The 27532-nt window shown below is 34.7% G+C and overlaps 1 protein-coding gene across 50 annotated transcripts in view; it reads right to left on the reverse strand.

Annotated features, from left to right (window-relative positions):
- Positions 1-27532, reverse strand: part of PPFIA2 (PTPRF interacting protein alpha 2) — a 451986-nt gene that overhangs the window by 96450 nt on the left and 328004 nt on the right. For 33 of the 50 annotated variants that reach the window (XM_070253915.1, XM_070253923.1, XM_070253918.1 and 30 more), the window contains 6 exons: positions 17784-18005; positions 8453-8599; positions 7314-7448; positions 1814-1897; positions 1410-1541; positions 238-300 (listed from right to left, as the gene is read on the reverse strand). In XM_070253915.1, the coding sequence (XP_070110016.1) occupies positions 238-300; positions 1410-1541; positions 1814-1897; positions 7314-7448; positions 8453-8599; positions 17784-18005 (783 nt within the window). Of the gene's footprint in view, positions 1-237; positions 301-1409; positions 1542-1813; positions 1898-2324; positions 2412-7313; positions 7449-8452; positions 8600-17783; positions 18006-27532 lie in introns of all 50 variants that reach the window. The other 17 variants (XM_070253909.1, XM_070253900.1, XM_070253911.1 and 14 more) reach the window with 1 other exon arrangement.

The raw sequence follows: 27532 nt of genomic DNA on the forward strand, positions 1-27532 counted from the left end.
AACAGTGGTTATCCTTTAGGATAAGAGTAGTGATTGTATGGGAACAAGATGGGGGCTTCCAGAGGGTTGATTTGTCTGGTTTGTAAAAATTCATCAAGCTTTCTGTATGTATAATATAAAGTTAAAATTGTTTTAAAAGGATAACATCCTGAAATTATTTATTATCAAGTCTGTTTTACAACAAAACATTCACCCTATGAAATAGAAAAATAGGCGAAATGTAAGTTCCCATAATACCTTGTCATGTAAAGATTCTTCCAGATTCTTTCTAAAAGTTTCTGATTCTTGAATTAAAACATTCTACATAAAAGAAAAAAGAAGAATTAATAAAGAAAATAGAAAATAATTAAGTATATAGGTTAATTTTTTATCACTCAAGAATCTTCTCTGATTTCTCCCTTTGTGCATCTATTTCTTGGTTTCCATAGAAAACAAATTTCAACAGAATCTTTAAACATGACATATTAATATTTTGAGAAATACATAATTTACATAGGAAAAGTTATTTTGTAACACTTGGATAGATAAATGGAATAAACATTATTTTTCAGGCTATTTTTGTTTGCATCTTCTCAGCTTTTTTAAAGTTGGAAATGATTAGGTTACTCTTCATACAAGAAAAAGTGAGTGACAAGCTAAATATTAACTAGAAGTGTTATAAAGAATTCAGATGAACTCACTTTTATTATCTGAAGAAAGAAGAAATTATCAGATCATATTTTTTAAAAGTTTTATTTCTGGACTTCTATTTCAAACACGGAATTGATAATTTCTAATAATAGCTAAATTATTAGAGAAATAATGAAATTTTAGCTATTTCAAAAACTAATGTTACATGTCATAACATATGGAAATAAGTGGCTTCAGATACTTTAAAAAATTATTGCCGTAAAAGTATGACTGCTGTAAAAGCTTTATACTGTTCTTAGAGTACTACAAAGTGTGATTTAAAATAGTACATTCTTTTCAAATTTATAGAGTAAAATTAAACTACGAGTGTAGTAATTAGCATACTAATAGATGCAGTAACCTGAAATATTTGAATAATTCAAAGCAAACATCCCTGCACACCCCTAAAACATTTCTTTTTGTCTTATCACTCTTGACTTTGTATCCCATGAGAAGGATAAATGGAACATTTTCATCACAAAAGTGTAGCACATTTTAAAACATTTCTTTGATACGATTATGCTAATATGCAAGATTTATCCACCATGCAGCATATGTTATTCACTTAAAAGTTGATCTTACACATTTTTACAGAAACTATTCATTCACTTCTAAGAATGTATCAGGCTTTTTCTTAAAATTAAAGAAAGTAAAACGATCATCTGACTGATACAGTGATGACAGCGGAATATAAAACAAACATGATCATTAGAACATTGCTGAACATTTGTGAGATTTACCTTCTCTTCCAGAGCTGCCATTCTTTCTTTTAAGTGGAGCTGCAAGCGTTCATTGGATTCAGTCAGAAGTCTGTCCACAGTATCAGATAATCTTTTGTTGTGCTCCTCATTCATTTTCTCTCTTTGCCTGGCCTTACATTCAAGAAAAATTGAATGAATTTGACATAAAATTCATTTATAAGACCATTTGAGTTTGTTTTTATAAGATTTTTAGTTTTAAAATTGGATTTAATTTTATGTCTGTCTTGATTAAATTGTTAGAAATTTTTTTCCTTTAAAATGCACAGGACATAGCCATAAGACTGTAAATATAACCCATAATCAAGAAAGATATTCCTTTCCTGTATGTAGAGTGTAACTCCACAAAATGATGACTGGGGGGGGGGGGTGCTTCATATACATACTCTTTGAAGTTCTTGATTTTTCTCTTCAAGTTGGCCTTCTAGATGTCTCATACGTTCTTCAATGTTCCCATGTCTTTCTTCAGCCTGTGAAGAAAGATGAAGAATGTACCTGAAATGTAACACTTGGTTAACACTTTTCCTCTTAATAAATTGAAATAAAATGTAAAGCAAGCTACTACCAACCGCAAATGTAATTTTCAAAAAATAAACTTTCTTTAAACAGGCAGCTGAACAGCATTGCTTGAAATGTGTCAGCTACAAAGGCCTGTTACATCCAAGCATCAGCAAAACATTGGAGTTATTTATGAGCAATGAAATCAGCCAAATGTAACATGCAGACTGTGCATGGTTTGAACACAAACCTGCCATTGTCCAATCTTAAGCTCCTGAAGCACTGAACTGCACAGATGGTCGATTATCAATAAATAAAAGTAACATAATTTTTATAAATGAAAAGAAAAACTTAGATGGATTCTAGTTAGCAATAGAAAGTAAAGTCCAGTAGGACTACCTTCCTACGTATGGAGATCATTTCTTGTAGTTTAGCTTCCATAACATATTGATAATCATCAGATGAGGTAGAAGAGGTTGGATCAGACTAACAAGTCAAGGAAAAGGAGAGGGACAAAATTGAAAAATCAGAACTAAAGACACTGACACTGAACAGAACATAGCACAGAATGCTTAAAAGAAAAGCGTGACGGCAAATTCAATACTTCAATAGACAGAATTTTATGTGGAAAGAACTACACTGATATCTGGTGAACATGATGCCATTGATGGTTATAAATGGAAAACAATGATATGCCCAAATAAAAAGCTACCAACCTAAGGTATGAAGGTTAGTGATGGCTGGCAATGAAAGACTATTACAGAGTGAATTAAAGCAACTCTGAAAGAGTCACGTGATAATTGGAATTATGGGAAACCAAATACTAGGATATGTCTCTGACAGATTGTTAAAGTTTTGTAATTTGGTTTGTTTGTTTCTCACAGAATTGAAAAATAATGGAAACAATGTATCTCAATGTTGAGGAGTATGCTAAGGCAATGACTCAGGTGAAATAAATTTGGAACAAAAGTTATTACAAACTCAACTTTGTAGAAATCAGAGAAAAAGCTAAGCCACGGGGTTAATTGAGTATTCTTCAACTCAAGCAGGATTGAGTTTCCTCAGCAACGGTGGCAAACTTATAAAGTGACTTCTGAACACACAGTATGACTGTAGGCCTAGAACTTCAGCGCCTCTTCACAGATGTAGATTTAATTTGAAATTTTAAACAAAAATGATTAAAAGTCCTCAAATTATCAAGGTGACAATAATGCTATGAGGACAAGAAAACTTAATTGTGAACTCTACTGGATGACACTAGGGACCACTTCAAAACTGTTTCTGCACTGATTTGTTGCTACGGAAACAAAATAATGCCCTAAAGTGAACAGGCAGCCCAGTGCCTTTGTGAGCTAATGTTTGCCAGGGCAGGTTAGTTACATGTCTTGGAGGTGATTGTCAAGTTACCACAGACGCAGAGGGTTCAACACATGTGACATTGCTGATAGCTGAATTGTATTAGTATGTTATGCACAGATTACATGTAAAGTTACATCAACATTTTAATCATAATTAGAAGTTAAGTAATTATAACATCAAAAGGATCTAGGTCAATATGACGAAATTTAACTCCAGAGCATATACTATTACATTTTATAAGTTCATTCTAAAACAGTGAAACTTACTTTATGCAAATATAGGACTACATATAAATATGTCATGCAGTACCTGAAAAGAAATAGTAACCTATTCATGTATTGGTTCATATGCATATGTACTATTTTATGCAACAAATTCCAATTTAATCTACAAAATAAACATTTAACATTTCAAATCTGATTTGCTTATGAAAATTATAACTCTACATTTACAGTTTGTAAGATTTTCCGTCTCATATTCTTATTTCATAAATGGGGGAAAATAGCGAAGAAATAACAAATAACCAATCTCTCTTCCAAAATTTCCAAGCAGAAGCAACACAAAAAGCTACCATAGTCCCAAAATGCTATAGAATGGTTTTATATGATTTAAAACTTAGAATTCAATGAAAAACACAGTAAATGGGTCAAAATTATATGATCTAAATTCATTAGGGTACCTGTAATCTTTCAAAAGTACATTATAACAGGTAGTTAGTGCTATTAAAATTAATAAAGTGAGTGATTCAAGTGACTGATTCAAGGCAGTCAAGCTGTGACCATTTCAATTTCTAAAACTGTCTTTTCATAAAGACGCATAAAGTCCAGTAGGTCTTTCAAAGGTTCTTAAAACTTCTGCCTGTTTACATCCTAACTATTTGAAAACACACCGAACATTGTGAAAATTCACTTCAGAGATTGAACAAGACTTCTATCATGTTTAAATTACTATATTGTTGCTGAAACTTTTTATTGGTACTAAAACTGAATGAAATACCTTGTGGAATTCAAGATGAACTATATCTTTGTTGAGAGAATATGCATTTTAATTAAAGAAGTAGACATTATAAATCATAAGATTTGGAGGCCCAAATCTTTCTTAGTCAATTATGTATACGTCTTGCCAAAGGCAAATTTTCAGTTTTATCCATACCTATTATTCAAGACTTTTGACTTTCTAAAAGCCTTAAATGAGCTTTACCTACATAGCTACACACACACACACACACGGAAAGAAAAGATAGTCTTAGCAGCCAAAGAATAAATTCGGACACCATCTCTAAACAAACACTGGGATCGCATTTCAACCACTATTGACTTATGCTCATTTAAGCCTTGTGGAGGCTGCAGTTTAAGCAACTGTCGTAAATACAAGTCACATGAGAACAATCTGCTATTTTTTTGTACTCCTTGATGGACTTTGTTAGGATTTATCTTGATTTCACTCTTTAATGCGATAGGGAAATTTCAAATGAGCTAAGATTTTAAAAGAAATTACAGGCAGAAATGATGTTGAGAAGAGCATGAATATATTTGGAAATGGAGAAGAAATCAACTTTAAAGGGAGGAGAGTCAAAGAGGCAGAAAAAATAGGTATCAGATAATGAAAGTAGGGAAAAAATACATATAGGCCAAATAAAATGTCTGAGGTATTGTTATGAATGCCATGCAAAATTTAGGAGAGGGGAGCCTAGGATTTAAGCTAAGCAGAAATCTTTTTATTTTAAAACAGTGAAAAATATTAAGAAGTAGAACAAGATTTTGATGATCAAACATAATGAGATATTAAAAATGAATTGAAGTTGAAAAAATAAATAAGTAAAACAAGTTCTAGAGACCATCCCTAAAGGTCTTGAGAAGGGAGGACAAGAAAAATACAAGATCATTGTCGCCATAAAACTTGGGAGAATGAGTGAAAAAGTGATCTTCAAATGTTATAAAAATGTTACAAGCAGAGGGAGTGTGTTGAGGATAAAATCTCAGTACTAGAGAAGCGTGTATAACAAATTAAATATGGCAATAACATAAAAACTGAATATCTGAAATAATGTTGTTGATATAGAGCCAGCCAGAAGAGAAAGAGGTAAAAAGAAGAAGCAGAGTGAATCCTAGCATTTTTAACACTTTTAAAGAGGAATAAAACTCTACTGAAAAATCACCTACTAAATCTACAAAATCTGCTTGAGGAAATCAAAAGGGTCCAGAAGAAGTGCAATTTTAGGAATACATGATTACGTAAGATTAAATGGAAGAAATTATTTTGGGTGCACAAGTAAATATATGTATAAAATAAAGAGCCAAAGAGAATAAAATGAAAGACAAAAAAGATGAGACAACTCTTTCAAGTTATTTTTTATATTCTAAATTAAAGATTCTTAGGACTGTTAATTTAAAACCTCATAAGTCAAGTATTATATTTGAAATTATGTTTTGTTTTCAGTCCAATAGAGGTTAAAATGGGACAATTATTTGCTGAATTTTAAATTGTGCTTCTTTGGGAGACTTCCAGACTTTGTGGTATTTCACTCAGGATAATACTGATGATTATTTTACACTAAAATTTTACCCAGCTTGTTTTTATTATTTAGCCACTCACCTACCTCTATCTAAAAGAGTGAAATTCAGTAAGATCATTCTTTATTAAAATTCGTTATGTTCCTCAGATAAAATGCCTAAGTATACATATCTTAATTCATATTATAATAATTTAAAATGTGTTTACAAGAAAAAACAGAGTACTACTACTATATTTGCACATTTTTATATAGTTTAAAGACTATTTCTGAAAGCAAATGATAAACTTATCTTTATCTTAGAAATCACACATTTGTGAAATTGTCGGAGGGGTTTATGGCACGATCTGTAACAATAGAAGGACCCAGATTGTAACACTACCCTAACGAGACTAATGTTTTATTCAGCTAGTTATTCCAATATTCTATAGACAACCAACTATTCCAATACTTTCTAACCTTGCTCTGTTTTGTCAAATGTCTGCCTTTTCACTACCTAACTATCCTATTTTAACCAATAGGCATCACTCTATTGTTCCTCTTTAATTATTTATTTTTTCAGGAAAGCAAGTGTGTGTGCCTACTTTTACATTGCTGCATCAATTGTTTTGGACAATCCCTAATGCCAGAATTTGTAACTTCAGTTTCATCTATCTGTCTCACTCATTTACTGCAGTGGCGTGGAAAACTTAGCACATAGTGACGATTGTGTGAACATCTAAAATGTGTGTACATTTTTTAATTGATATTAAAAGTCAAACATGTTTTTAGTGACAAAAGCTGGACTTTTATTCTGGTGACATGCATATACTCTTTGAAGCAATGCCATTTCCATTTCACTGTGAAAGGTAAGAATAATCATTTCTAACATTATAATCGTTGCAAAATTCTAAAATGTGCAGATAATTGCAGCATCTAATGGCCATAGCATAGAAAATAATTTTGAACATTCTTCACATTATTATTGATTTTAATTGGTTCAGAATAAATTGCAGCTATTAAAACCACTTTCTGACTATTTAATGGCTTTAGATTTTAGACTTCTACAAATCTAACTTCCAACTTGTAACAATTTTTTTCCTACTCTAGTCAGAAAGGAATCAATTCCTCTGATATTTCCTACATTTCTAATATGAAACTACCTATGTTAAGCCTATTAAATTGTTATGCCTCATGTATATACATATCAAATATCATCATTGTGTGTTTACATTTGGTGAGTACACTTATGTGCCAATATTACCATGGAAAATTAATTATACAGACAGAAAAGTTTGTTTGCTTTTGTTCATGTTTAAAATAGGCAAAGGGATCATCCCATTCATGTATTAGTCATTCATATCAGCACAAAAAGATACATGTAATATGAAAAATTCATCTAAATAACAGACCAATATAATAAACATTAAATAAACTCGATTTTCACAAAGGCTAAAGAAACTCTTTACAGATTCTGTGTGGGTTACTAGTCACTTCTACAAGGATATCTAGATTGACCAATTGTTTTATTGCAGTACCTTTGTCAGGGCTGCAATTCTCTGAGCCAGTTCAGCCTCGACTTCAGGTAAGGTCTCAGCTTTTCTCATTGTCTGTTGCAGCTTTTGCTCAGCCAGCTCAAGACGCTCTTGCAATTGTCTGTTCTTCTCTTCCATCTGAAATAGGGATGAAAAAAGAGACGCTTAAACAGTCACTGTTAGGATAGCAAACATCAGTCACTAGGGGCTTTGGGCTTCAGCCATTATTCTACACTCAAAATTAGCTACTCCTACTACACTTCCGGTGCAAAGAGATGATTGCCCTCATGCTTTCACATATTACTTATCCATATTCCTTAATAAAATTCAACACATTAAAAAAATAAAAAAGCTCTTACCAATGGCAGCAAAAAGAAAAGAAGTTACTACTGAGTCTAAACTTGGACAAATGGAATACAAATCAGTACTAAGACTTCAGATGTACTATGATGGCAAAATATTGAAAATCACAGTATTAGCTGGAGTGGGAGAGTGAAGGGAGGATAATGGTTAAGAGTCCAGGCTCAGGAGATGGAGTCGACAAACTTTTTCTGTGAAGGGCCAGATAGTAAATATTTCAGGCTTTGGTCTCTGTTTGGTCTCTATTCAATTCTGCTATTGTAGCACAAAAACAATCATAGACAATGATTAAATGAATGGGTATGGCTATGTTTCAATAAAACTTTATTTATAAAATAGAGCCATAGTTTTGGCACATGGGCCATACTTTGCCCACTCCTGCTCGAGCCAAACAGACTTAGGCTACCATTATCGACTGTGGCAATTACCAGATGTGTGACCTTGGAAGAATGTTCATGTCTCTGAACCTTAGTGTCCCCGGTATAACTGTGCTTACTTCGGAGGTGGTGGTTAGGTTTAAGTGAGGTAATATACGTAAACTGTTTACCACAGTTTCTGGTTCATGCCTAGATCCAAAGTAATCATTAGCTGTTATTTTTATTATTATTAAGACAGATTTCTAAATTACATATTGAAAATCACATCTGTTGAGTTAGCTCCATTCTCAGTTTTAGAGAATGATTTATTGCCAAGAAATACTCTATTTTATTTACTCTACGTTTTGTGACAATGGTGAGAACATACACATGAACCAAAACAAAACCAAGAGGGAGATACTGAACCTGCCGTAGGATGGCCTCTTTATTTGCTAACTCATTTTCAAGCTTATCATTCATGTCATGTATGGAGGTAGATTCTCTCTGAGCACTGAGGTAACGCTTCTCAAGGGTTGTGATTCTTTCTTCCATATCTTCCTTCTGTGCCATGGCCTAAAATTGAAATAATAAAAAAAATTCAAATCAGATTCTCAGATAGTTTACTGTATTTTCTTATTTAAATAAAATAGTAAGACATAAAAACTACTGCTTTCTTAAAGTAAATATTCATTCCTTTATTTTCATGGAAGGGGTGCAAGATTTCATGTGGGTTTTCCCAACTTATCTGTCATAATTCTTCTTATATCTTGGGTTAACCAAAAGCTCTCTCTGAGAATGCAATGGAATACAGTTTGAAACTGCATACTGTGGAACTGGCATTCTTAGGTAAAAAGTGGCAGAGAAATCAGCTTTTTGCATAATAGAGATAAGTACAATTAAGGGGAGAGTTGCAAACCATAAAGTTGGTAAAATGATGGCTATAGTTCCAAATTGCAAAGTAATCTTCAAATAAGGATAATAAATATCATCATGAAAAATCAAAAATTTGATTTCATATCTTCACATATAAGCAAGAGTAACTCAATAGTTAAAAGAGGAGGCCAAGTAAATATAAAAAGTAAAATTGAATTATATTCACATATAAATTGACCAATTGACTTTGGAATTTAACCATTTCCCTTGCTATTTATATTTCAATAAAAAGAATTTAGAGAGCTCAATAAACACATAATTAGGGAAAAATCAACTATCAGTGCAAATAGAGTAAAACTGTGGCATTAATAATATTTTAAATAATTGTTAAACCGTCTAACTCATAGATGATATGGAGACGATTTTATCTTTCTAACAGCTTACTGCGAATTTATTGGTAGGTAGATTGACTTTTTTGAGAAGATGTTGGGAAAAGTCAGCTGAGAAGGGAGCCTCATCGGCCTGGTGTGGTTTCCTGATACTGAAGGACACTCCTTTGCATAAGGAGCCTGAAGTTGAGGGGATGGTGGTGGTTTCCATGTATTATTATCCAGATTCCCTTGATCACTCATTCCTAATTAGTCCTTTTGTTCCTCTCCTCCAGTATCCAGTGGAAAAGTATTTCTCCACTTTTCCAAAAAAAATAGAAGCCCTTAAATGGATAGTCCTTCAACTTCCAGAGCTTCCCTCACCACCATCAGGAAATTTAACCACATACACACAGATCCTTAACCTCTAGCTTTCCATTTAAAACAGATGTTTCATTTTCTCTCAAAGTTTAATTATTATCTATGCTGGGGATTTCATGCATTTTCTTCTTAAGGGAGCTTGATCACTTTTTCTTCTGGATTTTCAAAGTGATAGTAGAGGTAAATCCCATAACAACAGCCGAAACAATGAAGCAGGCTTATAAAGAAGCTGGTACACATCAGAGGTGGAGGGCAGAGGAAGAAGTGATGATTCAAAGAAAATAAAAATAAGAATGATCAATTGTCTACTTGAAAATTGACCATAATTGAAATGAAATTATGAAATTTTACCAAACTTTTGGATTGGGTGGGGAGATTTACTGCAGTTTTAAAAATAAGTAAGCAAATTAATATATCAGATAATTAATAAAATCCTGGAAAAACAGAAAGCTGTACAATGAAAGTAAATACTATCACAGGAAGCCATTACTTGCATTGGTTGTGGAAATTATTTACATAGTCATAAAAATAGTAACACTGAGTGTGATTTTGAGATAACTATAGCAGAAAAATGGGTGGAAGAGAAAGGAGGGAAGAGAATAAGAAAGTTAAAATCCCCATATAATATAAGAGCAAGACATAGATTAAGTTTAAATGAGAGAGAAAATACCAGAAGTAATGACTGAAAGGTTGAAATTAAGAATCTCAGGGAAGTGAGATGGGAGGTGGGTGCAGGCTCTGTATGTGTGTATGTGTGTCTTTGGATTTGCACCATCTTGATGCTATTTGACTGAAAAATTATGTATATATAAAAAATTAAAATTAACTAAAAAATAATATACCTACCATGAAACTCATCATGTTAGTCCCCCTGCTCACCCACAAATCAACTCTTCTTCTCATATTACTTGACTAGGGAATGGCACTACTCTCCACAGAAGTTTAGGATCATCCTTGAAAACTCCTTTACCCTAACTCCCACTTAATAACCTAACCTGTCATCTTGCTATTAGTCTTTTTTCCTGCTTATTTATTCTCCACCCTGCTGACAAAGAGATAGTTTTAAATGCCCATCTGATCATATCATTTCTTGGCTTAAATACCTTTATATGCTCCTCCACCTTCAATGTAAAATCTGAGCTACAAAGCCTAGAAAACAAATAGCTTCACGATCCAACATGTCTCTATGTATTGGGATGAATAGTCTCGACCCAAAATTTGTGTCCACCTCAGACCTGTGAATTGACTTTATTTGCAAATAAGATTTTGCAGATGTAATCAAGTTATGATGAGGTCCTACAGGATTAGGGTAGGCCTTAAATCTAGTGACTGGCTTTCCTACAAGGAGAGGAATATCTGGGGACACAAAGACACACAGAAAAAAGGCAATGTGAAGAGAGAAAGCAGAGACTGTAGTTATACTGCCACCAGCCAAGAACACCAAGGGTTGCCAGCAACCACCAGAAGCTAGAGGAGGCAAAAAAGGATTCTTCACTAGAGACTTCAGAGGTAATATGGCCCTGCTGACATTTTGATTTCAGACTTTTAGGCTCCAGAACTGTGAGAGAACACATTACTGTTGTTTTAAGCCCCTCAGTGTGTGGTACTTTGTTAAGGCACTCGGGGAAACTAACATACCCTGTGACTTCATTTCTACCTGGGATGCGTTTTTGTTTCCTTGTTTGTCTACCCCAATTCTGCTGACCTTCAAGACCCAATTAAAGATTACTTGGTTAATTAGGTTAGTATCAAAGTTCAAATGTATGAAATTCAATTAATCCATCAACTTGGCAAAAATTATCCACAATAATTTTTTTCAACATTTTGTGCACACCCCTAGATTTTAGACACTCCAAACAAAAGCTACTGTTTAAAAAGGTTTCGTCTTAAATTCTATCTATCTTTCTCTATCCTATATACATTTTTTAGCCAAATGAGGGTAGAGTTTTTAATCTTAGAGGATCCTTTCAGAGTGCTTACAATTGTTAACACAGTCACGTGCCGCATAACAAGGTTTTGGTCAATGACAGACAGCATATATGATGGTGGTCCCATAGGATTAGTACCATAGAGCCAAATCCTGATCAGGTGTGTACTGAGCTATACCATCCAGGTTTGTGTAAGTACACTCTATGATGTTTGCACAATGATGAAATAGCCTAATGATGCACTTCTTAGAATTTGTCACCATTAAAGGATGCATGACTGCATTATATTCTGTCAATTTCATTTTCATACAGAACTATGGGAATATCACAACAATTTTGTAGCCCAAAGAGAAAATTCTGAATCTAGCCTACATATATAAACTTCTTACTAAATTATAACAGCAATAAATTCAGTTAAATGCATACACATCCTCACATTTCTTCAGAACATGAGCACTTGAGTAGCACATACTTGCTTCAAATCCTAAGTTTTGATACTTGTTAACTCTGTTATTATGGGTAAACAGTGCTTGACTTCTCTATACCTCATCTTCTTTCTTTGTTTTTTGGTTTTTGGTTGGGATATTAATACCTACCACATAACATTGTTGTGATGCAATATTTTAAGTGCTTTCACGGTGTCTTGTGTACAAAACACACTCAATAAATAATAGCTGATTTTTTATTATTAATTATTTCCATGCCCATAATTAGTTGATCTGACTTTATGGCATATGTTATATGCAGGAGTCATTATATGTGACTTTGGTATTGCATTTTAGATTCAGTGATTCATGTGGGAGATTCAATTTTTAACTGTAGACTGTCGCCAAAAATAAATTTTAAATTTATACGTCAGAGAAATATTTTATCCCTGTGTGTGACTTGGAAATTCTGAAAAAAGAAGCTTATTATAGTGCCTGAAAACTGCTGCCTAAAAAAAGGATAAAAACTGAGTAAAGATTCGATTATCTCTTGACCTGAAGTTGACGTATAAACTGGATTTTATTATATAAATTACTGTATAATATATATAATATAATATATCACTATATATAATATATAATATTATATATAATATATGTAATATATAATAATATATATAATATAATAAATTACTATAACTTTACAGCAACTTAGATCTAGTAAAGTGAAAAATATAACTCCATCTTTTGGATAATAAAAGAAATTGATATGCATTCATTCATTTAATCACTTGGAGAAGTTTTCAAGAGGTCTTAACAGGAAGTTGGGAAGATAAGCTGGTTTTATTCACAAAACAAAACATAATTTAAATGTTTCACAGAAAATTCTAATTCTTTGCATATCTATATATTTAATGAGACATTATCCCATACCCGATCAATAGCCTTCTTGATTAAAAAGCAAAGAGCCAACCCTCTGATACGTTCCAAGATCCCCAGCGGATGCCTGAAACCGGAGATAGTGCCAAACCCCGTGTTTACTATGTTTTTTCCTATGCATACACACGTATGATAAAGTTTAACTTATAAAAGAGGCACAGTAAGAGCAATAAAGTAGAACAATTATAAAACTATACTGTAATAAAAGTTACTCAACCTCAGCATGATTTTTTTTTTTCTTTCCTTATTGAGATCTTTCAACTTTTCACTTAAAGGAAGCATTTTACTTTGCTTCTCTTTGGTGTATCGGAATTGCCAGCATCACTACTCTTGCGCTTTGCGACTATTATTAAGTAAAATGAGGGTTACTTGAACACAAGAGCTGCAAGACTACCCACAGTCCATCTGATAACCAAGGAGACTACTAAGCGACTACCAAGAGGATTGCGCGTACATCATGGATACGCTGGACAAAGGGATGATTCACGTCCTGGGCTGGATGAAGCAGGATGGCATGAGATTTAATCTCCTACTCAGAAAGGTGCACAATTTAAAATTTATGAATCGTTTATACTTGGAATTTTCCATGTAACATTCTTGGATCACATTTGACCTCAGGTAAAACGAAACCACGGAAATCTAAACTACTCATAAGGGGGAACTACCGTATGTATATTTTCTAACGTGAGTACTGTGCCGAGCTTTAATCCAGCCCCCTACCCTAATAGGTCACAGTCACTTTAAGGAACAACTAAGACAAATCTTCAAATAAAACCCATTTTGGAGTAGATGTATTTCTTGACAAGAATAATTACAAAAATATATTCTGAAACTACTAATGAAATATACTTATATAATTCATTTTAGATTTATCAGACTATCCTCACATGCAAAGAAAAATATACTTCAGCTTTTAATTATATAGTCAGTTTTTCTTATTCCTTGATTTTTTCCTTAATTAATTTAACAAATATTTATTGCTTATACAATATATAAATCATACTGTGCTAGCAATGCTATAGGGGTAGCAAGAAGAATCACCTTATTCTTTTTCTTACTAAAAAACATGGAATCCAGTAGACTTTGTGTGATCATAGCCCAAAAGTACATTATTATTCAGGAGAATGAGAGGAGAGCCTGGAGTTTCAAGTGTAAGTGATACCTTTACAAAGTAGGGATTTTCACATCTTCTTGCTTGTTGGAAAGAAAGATCAAAAGATTGATTTTTTAGGGGGCAGTTACAGTGCAGATGCATTTTTTTATGATAGTTGCTATCACTGAATAAATAATTGTATTCTGTTGATTGTGGAGGCTGCTCATAGTGGAAGAAGCACAAGTTTGGGTTTTTTTTAATTCTTTTTTTTTAAATTTTTTTTTTCTTTTTCTCCCCCAAACCCCCAGGTACATAGTTGTATATTCTTCGTTGTGGGTCCTTCCAGTTGTGGCATGTGGGATGCTGCCTCAGCATGGTTTGATGAGCAGTGCCATGTCTGCGCCCAGGATACGAACCAATGAAACACTGGGCCGCCTGCAGCGGAGCACGTGAACTTAACCACTTGGTCACGGGGCCAGCCCCAAGAAGCACAAGTTTTGAAGCCAGGCTGATCCTGTGTCTTCCTGGGTTAGGGGCTTAGGGGTAGTGGAATGTTGGGGAGGGCAGTGTAAAGGCCCTGGACAAGTCACTTTACCTCACCTGATAAAAATGAGGATAATGACAAGAATGTCCCCTATAGGACAGTTGTAAGAAATTAGAGACATTAAATATAAAGCACCTAAAATAGTTTTCATGGTTGGTTCTCAAGAAATTCCTAGCAGCAAACCAGGGACCCGTGGCTTATGACCTGAGTCTTTTTGGAAATATTTTATTTGGCCTTCACAGTGTCCTTAACACACACACACACACACACACAGAAATATGATGCATCCAGACAAGAAGGCAGAGTATAGGCTCCTTGTCTAGGTCTTGTTAACTCTATCATTTCCTGCTGTGGCACCTGGCACTTTACACATTTATACTGCCTGCACGAGTCTGAAAGCATTTGTGTTTGCAACTTCCCTTCGAAGGTAAATGATGAGAGATATTCCTTTCTCATGAAACTCTTCTAAAATACAACTGCATAGAAATTATAGAGCTGATAAGAATAGTTATATTTTAAAAGAATTCCATGTGAAAGCAGAACATCTTACCTATTAGAAGGGATTCCTAATAAAAGAACACCTGGCAACAGGTGATTGATATTTTCCCTCAGACTTAGCCTTTTGTCACCTACATCCAAAGGATTATTAGAATCAAGGTTTTCTTCCTTTCTTTCCTTCTTTTTTAACATAGGCAATAAGAAAGGGGAGCTGGAGATACTGGGCTCTATCTGTGACACTGGATAGAGGAGGTGAGTGTTAAATGAAAGGAAAACAGCTAAATCTCTGGGACTAAGAGGATGGTAAATGCAAAATAAGCAAAAGCTTAAGACCTAGTCTTGATGGTTTACTAGCCAGAAATCTTAGTATGCCTTAACAGTGATATCGGGAGAGGCAAATCTTCATTTACTTTATAAATTCTCTGGGTTAGGGCTGTGGGGAAGAGTGAAGATGAGGACGCATCTATGAACTATTAATTCATATAACAGTGTAGAGAGCACAGTTTCATTATCTGTGTGGTGGTAGAGTAGTCTACCTCTTCATGGACCATCCATCTTTTTCTGAGACAGTAGGCATTGTTGTAGTACATATTCTAATCTCATCCATTCCTTTTGATGTTTACATCAAACACCTATAAATATCCCTTCTTTAACGAAGATTTTTTGAGTGCCTATTATATGCTCAATAGTTGTGTAGGTGGTTAGAATAGAGCTGTGAACAAAATCAGACAACAAAACATTGCAACCATTCTGAATCTTGATGTACAGTGGAGAGGAGGCATATGACAAACAGGTAAATCAGTAAAGTATATATTGTGTTAGACAGCTGTAAGTGCTGTGAGGTTAAAAAAATGAAAGAGGGAGAGTGTATATGTGTAAATAGCACAGTTGGGAACACTTCACTGAGAAGACATTTGAACAAAGGCAGGGCAAAAAGAAAATGTAACAGAATAGATCTGGCTTGTTTAAGTGGCCACCTTAACTGAACAGAGCGAGCTAAAATGAAAGAGTAGGAGGTTAGTTCCAAGAGGTCAGGAAGGTGGTAGCAGAGATTATACATGGTTTGTAGGCCAGTATAATGGCTTTGATTTTACTTTGAGTAGGATAGGCAGCCATTGATGAAGCAGAAAAGTAATTTGAGCTGACTTACATTGTAACAGATCACTCGGGCTGCTGTGTTGCATATAGACTGAAGTAGGCCAAAGGCAGAATTAGGAGGACCAGTCAAGAGACTATAGTAATAATCCAGTAAGAGATGATGGTTGCATGGAACAAGGAAGAGCCATGAAGATTGTAAAAAGAGGTCATATTATGGATATAATTTGAAGTTGGAAATAATAGGGTTTAGGGCTGTATCAAATGAAGTTTGGGAGTGAAAGACAGGTACCAAGGACAGCTCCAAGGTTTTTGGTCTGAGCCAAAATAATGGCGTCACCATCAGCTGAGACGTGTAAGACTGCAGGAAAGTCTGGTTTCTTAGGGGAATAAGAGGAAAACAGTCTTGAACATGTTAATTTTGAGATATCCATTAGATATTTAGATACAGGCATCTGGAAATCAGGAGACAAGGATAAACTGAAGATAGAAATTGGGAGTCATAAGGCAATGAATGGTTTTGGGAGCCAAGAAACTTCATAAACTTAGCAGGGGAGTGAAGATAAATTGAAAATGGAAAGCACTCCAAGATTGGTGGGAAGTAGAGTCAATAAAGGGGCTTGAGATGGAGGTATCAGGTAAAGATGGGGGAAAATCAGGAGAGCATAGTGTGCTATTAGCCAAGTTAAGAAGTACTTCAGGAAGTTGTAATTGGATCAAGTGCTTCAAAGGACTGAGAAGTGACCCCTGGATTCAACAACATGGAGGTCAGCAATAACTTGGATAAGAACAGGTTTAACGGGACAATGGAGGAGAAGTATGATAAAATGGGCTCAAGAGAGAATGGGAAGAAAATAATTGGATACAAAGAGTTAACTGTAACAATAACTGGTTAATTACACACAAAAGATACAAAAAAATAGAAGAATATATTATTTAAAAGAATATATAAAAATGGAAAAGGTTAAAAGTCACAAAATAAAATTTCCATAAATATATATAATTTTCTTTTTAATTGAATAGAGTGAAAAAGTGAAAGACTCTAAACTTTTCACCTTAGCTGGTAAGATGATTAGGCAAGGTTACAAATAAAACACCTCCTTGTATCTTTTGTAGTAACTTTCAAGCACTCTTTTTTTAAATAGATGAAGCGCTGTTAAGTCTAGTAAGAATTGAATATATACAGAAAGAAAGGTTCCCACAGGCACACATACACACTCACATTCATAGACACAAAACCAAGAGGGGAAAACCTAAAGTAACGTCTTTGAGTATTCTCACAGGCTAAGAGTGTAGCAATTCACCATCCATACCCACATCTAGAATTATTTAAAATTAACAGCTTAAAAATTTTAAAAATTCATTAAAAATTGTATAAAAATTTTTATTGTATCTGAGATTTGATACCAAAATTTCTTTCCATACATATTTAAAGGGTTGATGCCGTGAACTATTTTTGCCTTAGTCCATAAGTTTCATAGCTAATATGATGCATCCCAAATTATAGTCTTTTGCGAAGATGTAGAGTATATGCCATTATGGGAAACCGTGGAAAAGGCATCTCAGAGGCAGCATTCACAAAGCAAAGACTGAAAGTGTTATGAATCACTTACCTCCCTAATGTCTCTTTGATATTTAGTGTTCATTTCTTCTGTTTTAATGAGATCCTTTCTTGCTGTCTCTGCTTCCTGTTCCACCTCTCCCACTCGGGAAGAGAGGGCTGCTAAACGTTCTTTCATTTGGGCCATTTCGTAGTTTTGCTTTTCAAGCAATTCTTGAAGTTCGACTATTTGACTGGTTTCATCGGTTGAGTCTATAGAACCATTGGACAAACGCTGCAGGAAAAGAAAAGAAATGGCACTTAAGATCTTCTTCATCTTTAATTTAAAATTCATGAACTTGAAGAAATGAAATTGATGCAGCTTTCACATTGAGAAATAAAACCTCCAAGAGAGTTTTGAGAAAAGTTTTAGATGAGAACTAGTTTTAGAAAAAAACCAAGTTTCTGAGAAAATTCTTATTTGACATTCAAAGATAAAGATAGATGAGTAATTTTCAAGCAGATTGATGGACGCATTTGGACTGGGACTAACACACATATATATAGCTTAGCACAAAGCACTGGTGTATCTGAAACATTCAGTAAGTGGCAGCTATTATTTTATCAATGATATATAAAATTTTTTATAAACAAACCATATGATATTTATGTAACACAGCATATTATCATTAATTATAAGCGAAGCCACAGAATCTATGTAATATTTTCTATTTTTATTCAAGATCTTCTGTGCATTTGCAAGTTTTATTTTCAGTGACACTCAGAAAAAGAACTTACACAACATTGTTCTTTTAAAGAAGGTTATTCCCGCTGTGTATCTGACCTAGCTGGAACAAAGGCATAGATAAGTCTTGATTTCTATATTTCTATCAACATAGGTCATGAGTGCACAAAACCCACGAGAAGGAGCCTGAAAGGGATGAAATACTTTGATACTGATTTTCCCCCATCTGAAGGAGCTGCCTAGAAACCAAGGTGACCCACGTCTTCACAAGCATGCCCTACAGTTTAGCTGAACTGGAGAGATTTTCTGTGGAAGACAGAGCAACAATGGGGGAAAAATAAATGCTAAGAGAAAAAAAGCACAATCAAGTTGAAATAAAATATGGAGAAAAAGCAAAGGAAGTACTGCTATAATGCTGGTTTGGAAAACATGAATTTCTTTCACCATAATACATATATTAAGAAACAATTAATTTTGTGTTCTCTTATGTGTGATTTTGTTACTGGGAATCACATGCTGAACACAGAAAACTGCACCCAGCTGAACCAAGCCATATAGGGCTGCACAGAATGCCTGCGTGCACTTTCCTCAAACGTCTAAGACAGAGCTCAGTTCACTGTGTGCTCTGAGTCAAACCATCCACTTCCGTGTTACAACTTTCTGTCTGATATCAGATACTTCTGCCACCACTTCACAATAACTCACAGCTATAACCCTTGTGACATCCACTTCCATAAGCAAACTGCAGGTCTTTTTCAAGGTAAGGAGTCACATTTATCACAGTATTTATGGAATTCTTGACTATTTGACATGTAAAACTGTGCTACCATTTTTATTAGTTTTCTATGTCTTTTTTATGTCATTGATAAAGTTTTTGGTGTTGAACTGAAAACTCCTTTTTTCTCTATAAGTCCTATGTTTTCTACTGTGCAATTTTGCATAACTCCTGATTTTTAGGGATGCAAATATCACATTAAAGCAGAACCGACTGTAGTATAGAAGGGGGAGAACAGAAAGCATCCTAAAACCAGTGAGAACAATAAAACAGAAAGGGAAAGCAGGCAAATGGCAAGGAGCATTATAAATCCACAACCCAACATATGGAGAAATAGCTGGGCATGTCCAAATTACAAGGGCAGAGACAGATGGAGTCAGTCTTAAGATGATGTCTAAAGATGCCAGTGGTGGATCTACAGACATAATACTTGGAAGATATTGCTCATCTGTTGTATTGCAGCTGCCCAACCTCTAACTGTCTTATAAAAGGGGTAAGAGATATTACGAACACGTAGGAATGTTAGAGAGGATGCTGCAGGCCATTGACCGGGTCCTCCTTCAGAGTCTCTACTCCCTTCACAGCTGTGATTGTTGCCTGCTGAGGGATCAGAGCTGAGAATGCCCCTAGGAATTGCTCTTAGTGGAAAGGAACTGCCTTTCCAAAATTATGCCCCTCCCCTGGGGCATGCAATACCCCATGCAATGTATTATTGTGAAGTTAATGAAAAACCAACTGTTTAGACAGTTTTCGTGGACACAAACTTCAAAAATATTGATAGTGACCTTTCTACAACTATCTGTGCTTTAAACTGAGAAACGCCAGTTTATAATCATTGGGCAGCAATTTAGAACTTGTTCAGAGAAGAGGCTAGAGTGGATCACCAGTCACTTATGCCCAAATGTGGGATAACTGAGGTCTGATAACACAGGGTTTTTGTCATAACAGCAACTACCTTTGAACTCTGCACACTACTTACAAGTAACTAGGCAAGCTGAAGATTTAACAGAACTTCCACCTCCTCACATTGAGAACTTTTTCTAGTCAACTAAAAAATGGCAATTTTTAGAAACTACAAAAATAACTAGAAAAGTTTTTACTTTGAAAAATGTTTTATATAATTGAAAAATTACGTTTAGAATTCTAGAGCCCTAATGAACTTTAGAAAAACTGAGACTCAGGTAATCACAGAGAGCTGATTTGCATTAAATGCAGAACATTGAATTCCCAATTCAGTTCATTTACCCTTTACCACATTGCCTTTAATCAGAACATATAAATCAGCAAGAGAAGATTATACACGATAGGCAAGTACCAAGAATGGAGTCTATGTGTGTGTATCAATATAGATACATATGTATACACACATACATATATATTCGACAAATATTTGTTCATTGCAACTGAATGATGTTAATTTTCTAATTAGAAAAATGATCATTCCAATTCTGTGCACCTGAGGTCCATTAAAATCTTGTTGAAAAATTGCATATTTTGAAATGGGCTCAAGGTAAGAGAAATTTAACTAAATATAAACAGTAATCAGGCAACTAAAATAAAGCACTTTTAAAATGTTCACCTCTTTAATTTGATTAAGCAACAGATGTGTACTGCACAGTCTTTACAGTACTTTGGAATTTGGGACTATCTATGGGAAAAGTTTCTAATTCAATTTTTTTCTGAAGTGCTTATGAAGCTTTAATATTTAAAAATGTGTAATATTTTATTTATCCAAATCACCTTAAATATATTTTATAGTAAGCTCAATATGTTTTCATAATTTCAGTCATATAAAACTGTGGTTTGTATCTTAGAAAAAGAATATATAACTTTTGTTCCAAACCATTGTTATCTAGACTTACCTTTAAAACAAATTGTGGGACTTTAACCTAAGGACAAATGACTGAATTAAAGGAAAACCCAGTGTTTACTTTAAATAGCTTTATTGAGATATAACTTACATACTATAAAATTCACCTATTTAAAGGATAAATGTTAATGGAGTTTCGTGTACTTAAAGAGTTGTGCAACTATCAACGTAATCTAACTGGAGAATATTTTCATCACCCCAAATAGAAACCTCATAACCATTAGCAGTCACTTACAGCCAATCCCTCCCCCCAGCTCTAGCCACTGCTAATCTATTGTCTGTCACTATAGATTTGGCTATTCCATGCCTTTCACATAAATGGAATCACAGAATATGTAGGCTTTTGTGACTCGCTTTAGTCACTGAACATAATGTTTTTGAGATTCATTCATGTTGTAGCATGTTATCAGTATTTCATTTTTTATTGCTGAATAATATTCCATCATGTGGATATACTATATGTAATTTATATATTCATCAGGTAATAGACATTTAGGTTGTTTCCACCTTTGGCTGCTATGAATAATTTTGCTGTGAACATTTGTATATGAGTCTTTATGTGGACATATGTTTTCAATTCTCTTGGGTAGATTCCTAGGAGTAGAATTGCTGGATCATACGGTAATCCTATGTTTAACATTTAAAGAACTGTTTCCCAAACTGGTTGCCCCATTTTACGTTCACACCAGCAATGATGAGAGTTGCAATTTCCCACATCCTCACCAAAACTTGTTTGTCTTTTTTATTATAGCCATTCTAGTGGGTATGAAGTGGTATTTCCTTGTGCTTTTGATTTACGTTTCCTAATAACAAATGATGTTGAGCATCTTTTCATGTACCTATTGGCCATTTGTATATCTCCTTTGGGGAAATGTCTATTCCAATTCTTTGAGCATTTACTAATTGGGTTTATTTTTTTTTATTATTGAGTTTTAAGAATTCCTTACATATAAATTGGATATAAATCCTTTATCAGATATATGACTTGCAAATAGTTCTTCCCAATCTGTGGATTATCTTCTCACCTTTTTGTGTGTGTGTGTATGTATGAGGAAGATTTGCCCTGAGCTAACATCTGTTGCCAATCTTCCTCTTTTTGCTTGAGGAAGATTGTCGCTGAGCTAACATCTGTGGGACTCTTCCTCTTATGTGGTATGCTGCCACAGCATGGCTTGACAAGTGGTGCTAGGTCTGTGCTCAGGATCCAAACCTCTGAACCCTGGGCCACTGAAGCAGTGTGTGTGAACTTAACCACTATCCCACTGGGCCAGCCTCTTTTCTCATTTTCTTGATGGTGCTGTTTGAAATGCAAGTGTTTTCAATTTTAAGATAGTACGATTTATCAAAATTTTTCCTTTAAGGTTTTGCTTTTGATGTTGTATCAAGAAATTATTTCCAATACAAGGTTATGAAGACTTTCAGTGTTTTCTTTCTTCTAAAGTATAGAAGTATATACTTAAATTATTAATTTTCAAATGCAATAAAGGCTAAGATGTTAAGGTTTTAAATATATATATTTTGATTCATTCAACAAATACTTACTGAGCAACTTACTATATGCCAAGTGGAAGGTATTAGGTTTTAGGATTTTTTTTTTGAATGTGATGATATATTCTGACATCAAGGAAATTCTCATCAAGCGGAGAAGTGACACACAAGTAAGCAACTATTAAGCGTTGCAATCCAAGGTTATCATAAAGTTATGTTTTGCTTACATATTTACATTATGGGAGCAGAAAGGAGATACTATTAGTGATACTCTTTGAGTTGGATTTTTAAAGATGATTAACTACATTTCAAGTAAAATAAGAGAGGGGATAGTTGTTCTAGGAAGGGGAAACAACGGGAGCAAAGGCAGGGAGACATCCTCTGCAGGGGAATTACAAGTTGTCCTGTGTAAAGAGCAGATGTGCTGTGGGGAAATGGGAGGATGTGAGACTTGAAAGGGAGGGCCAGCACATATTAAGATGGCCTTAGTTTGTCAAATGAAATAGAATGAACTTTGTGTATCAGACAGAATGATAGTCATGAAAGATTTTTGAACAGAGAAATAACATGTAAAAATCTGCTGGCAAAATATTCATCTCTCCTGCTGATCCTGGCAATCTGTCTAAAGCCTTTCTTAACTACCTGTACAAGGCAATTTTTACTTGACTGCTCAGCATCCATTCACCCATCCCCTTTCCCCACAGCTAGAGCTGCCAGATGAAGTGCAGGAGGTCAAGTTAAATATGAATTTCAGATAAACAATAAAAAAATTGTTAATTATAAGATGTCACATGCAGTATTTGGGTTGAAATTATACGAGAGGAATTGCTGTCTGTCTCACTCACCAAAATATATATTCCTAAAATTTTCTCTCTATCCAGGCTTTAATCCTAACCTGCATATTCTTGTCTATTCAACTATTACTTATTTTCCTACTTCAATATAAAATAGATATTCCATCTAAACTTAAAATGTTCAAAATAAAAGTCTTGTGCCCCTCCCCCAAATCTATTTCACCTTCGTTTTTCTCCAACTCAATTGGTGAAAACTCCATCCTTCCATTTGCTCAGGTAGAAAACCTTGGAGTCATCCTCGAATCCTCCTTTGCCTCTCATCTCTTATCTAGTCAATCAGAAAACTTATTTGCTTTACCTCTGCAATATATCTGAATCTGCCCCATTTTCATGACCTCTGCTATGTTGGGGAAGCAGTCATTTTGCTACCTGCCACTCCTCGCTAGGATTGCTCAATCAGTGCCCTGGGCCTGGAACATTCTCCTATATGGAAGCTAGGTGCCACACTGTCACTAGGGTCTAGATGCTTCTTTATTAGGAGAACCCTTTGCGCCTATCCTAGGTACTCAGTGAACTTCCTTGTATTGCTTGAGTGCATGTGTGTTATATGGCACTGGCCAGCCCCTCCAGCATATCTGCTCTTCTTGGGAATGAAATGTGTCTTCACTCGCAGCATTAAAGGGGGGCATGCAGTCTATCACCCTACTCTGGCTGTCAGGAGGGACCTCCTGGCTGTGGAGACCTTCACACAATAAATATGCTTATGTTGCTGCATCTCTTCTCCTTTCTATGAGTAGAGCATTGTTCCGATTGGAATAAAAAGATCAAAGATTGGGAGACACAAGTAGCTTTAGGATTTTAAGGGGACCATTGTAGCTAGAGTGAAATAAACAAGAGGGAGTGAGCAGATGTAGATGGGCAGCTGATGTGGGTTCTCAGGATCATTGTAGGGTGTTGACTTTTATTCTGAGTGAGATGGGCACCATAGGAAGGTGTTGAGTTGAAGAGTGACAGTCTATTAGAAAAATTTGCTTGCTTTATCTTTACAACATACCAGAATTGGACCCATTTTCATGACTTCCCTGTATGTCAAGGAGCCCCTTGTGTGTTCAATGCTCTTTGGTGACTCTGAACCCCTAGAAGATGCAGCAGGCCAAGGTCTGTGGGCTCCTACTCCTAGTGATTGGATTACTATGATCTTTGTCATCCTCCACGCAAATCCTCACCTGGGGTTGATGGCTAGATCTCCCTGCTCAACACAGCCCTTGTCTGGGTCACCTCCTCTCACTTGAATTACTGTAAGAACCTCCTAACTGGTCTCTTTGCTCTAACCTTGTCCTCTTATGTACATTCTTAAAACAGCCAGAGTGACCCACGGTGATCATGTTACACTGTAGTCAGATCAAGTCACTCTTCTGCTCAAAACACTACAATAGTTTTCCATTCTACTCAGAACAAAAGCAAAAATCTTAGACTAAGCAATAACCGCGGCTTCCCATCCAATTTTCCCCTTCCCCACTTCCCTTCCCTTTCCCCACACCCTTATGTCTTGGACCTCTCTCTTACTATCCTCTCATTTGTTCTGTTGCTTCAGCCACACTGGCAACCCACTGCTCCTGTGATAAGTCAATCACTCTCCTACTTTACCGCCTTTGCTTTAGCTCTTCCTTCTGCCTGGAATGATCTTCCCCTATCCGCATGGCTAGAAACCTCAACAATGTCAATGAGGTCAACCCTGACCATCTTATTTAAAAGCGCAAACTGTCCCCACCCCTACATCTTCCCTGGACTCCTGAACCTTCTGTGTTTCTCTACTCTTTCTTTTCTTGAATAGCATTTATCATGTTCTAACATACCTGATGGTTTACTTATTTGCATTTCTTGTTTATTGTCTGCTAACCTCCTTCAACTTGCCAGATTACAAGCTTCAGGAGGGAAAAAGCTTTTGTAAGTTTTCTTTTTGGTGTATCACAAGTACCTAGATTGATGCCAGGCACGTGATTGTTATGCTATAGATTTTTGTTGACTGAATAAATATTTTGATCACTTCTGTGTCTCTAGTGACTAGAACGGCTTCTTCCACAAATACATATTTGTTGAATAAATGAGAAATGTTTTCATTAATGAATGAGATGACTTTTAAGAAAAAGAGTAGGATTCAAAAAGAAATGAAATATAAAGACAATATATTCAGCCACCGTTTCATAAATTTATGAAAAAATATTTTCATAAAAAGCAGATATGAAAGAGAACAGTCTTTTTTTTCTCTTGTTTTAAAAGTACTATATAGATGAATTATCTTTATGGTAGAAAAATCTGAAGTAAACCTAAAAACTGTTATTATAAATGTTCATTAAAATAAATAATGTGGTAGAAATATACAGCCCACATGTAAGACCAAATGGAATGAACGAAGCCCCAGAAGTCTCATCATGTCAAGTCATACTGACTTCTTATGAGATGAAGCCAGGAATTTAAACACATTCTTCCATTTTTTACCAGGCAAACAATGGAAATACACCTCTTTTTGCATTTGGTAATCTAACAAAATGAGCTCACCATTAACATTTTTTTCATCCTACTTCTAGCCTTAGTATTTACTAAGAAAATACTATAACACCTTTTTAAAAAACAACAGTACAGTTAAATTACCAATGTTACCATTTTCATTCCGCATTTTATGGTGCTTTAATGGTTACTGCTTCTTTTGAGCATATGTTAGTGGCTCTTCTACTACATTGCTCTTCTACTCTGCCAAAGAAGAGCATTTATTAAACACAATAATGAATAATTTTTCACATTTATTTTAAGTGGAAAAATAATGCCTATAGAATGTAAAGAACAGAGAGCATTTAAACTGCTGTATTAATATAACAATTAATTTCCCTCTTGGATAGATATTTCTTGAGACGGTATTCCATAGGATTTAGGAGCTATGTTAATTATAAGTTTTTAGAGTTAGATGGACACTGCCTACGCAGAATGAATATTTTGTTGAAGGTTTTTATACCCCTGAGGAGCTATTACACTTGGCAGGTGATAATTTTCCCCCAGATTTATTGAGATGTAATTGACATATAACATTGTGTAAGTTTAAGGTGTACAACGTGATGATCTCATATACATACATATTGTAAAATGATTACCACAATAACGTTAGTTAACACATCTATTACCTCACATACTTACCTTATTTTTGTAGTGAGAATATTTAAGATTTGCTCTCTTAGCAACTTTCAAATATACAATGCAGTATTGTTAACTGAAATCACCATGGTAGCTGATAATTTATTCTTTATTATGAACATATTTATAAACTTGATTTGTACATTTTTGACACCTCTCTTCCCATGTTTTCATGTCTAAACTACGTCTTTTATTCTCTCCCAACGAATTTCAAATATATTTTTTTCATTTATTCATTTTACTTCTCAAAGTTTATTAATCAGTGTAGAGAGAATAGAACAATGTGGGGCCACAGAGTAGAAATTGAAATTTGTCTTACTATTAATTAAATTCAGATATTAGAGGTACAGATGTACTTAAAATTTATCAGCATTTAAGGGGTAAACATTGAGCAGTTCCATTTCATTTTTGAAAAGAGTTCTAGGAAATTTTTTGGCTAGAGATGAATTATTGATTGTCTGGTCAAGAAGTCACACTAAGATTTGTAATCATTAACATAAGTTATCTAGTACCAATAATCCTTTGGAAGAATGGGAAAAAAATCTATAAAATGGGAAAGTCATAAAATATATTTCATTCTGTGAGAAGAGAAATGCAGTAATAAAGAACTATAGAACGAAAAGTTTTTAAAAACCCACAAATGCAAACAAGGAAAGTATTCACAGAAGTAAAAATAGTGAAAAAAAAGAAAAAGAAAAAAACCCCCCACAAAACTAGAGCTGATAGATCACTGTAAATTTCGTGAAGTCGGCAATGTATTAAGGACAAAGAAATGTCATAACCGAATCAGTCAGAGAGCCTATAGGCTGATCATAAAGTCTACCTTGCGAACTATATGAGTAAATCCTAGACCAGCCATTGACCTAAAGAGGCACTTTGGATGACTTCATCCAATCTGATGCCCTAGCAAATATTTCCTTTCATGCCAACAGATCATGCTCTTCATTTTACCTCAAATTCTCAA

The sequence above is a fragment of the Equus caballus genome, chromosome 28, assembly GCF_041296265.1.
Source record: "Equus caballus isolate H_3958 breed thoroughbred chromosome 28, TB-T2T, whole genome shotgun sequence".
In the NCBI taxonomy this organism is placed as follows: domain Eukaryota; kingdom Metazoa; phylum Chordata; class Mammalia; order Perissodactyla; family Equidae; genus Equus; species Equus caballus.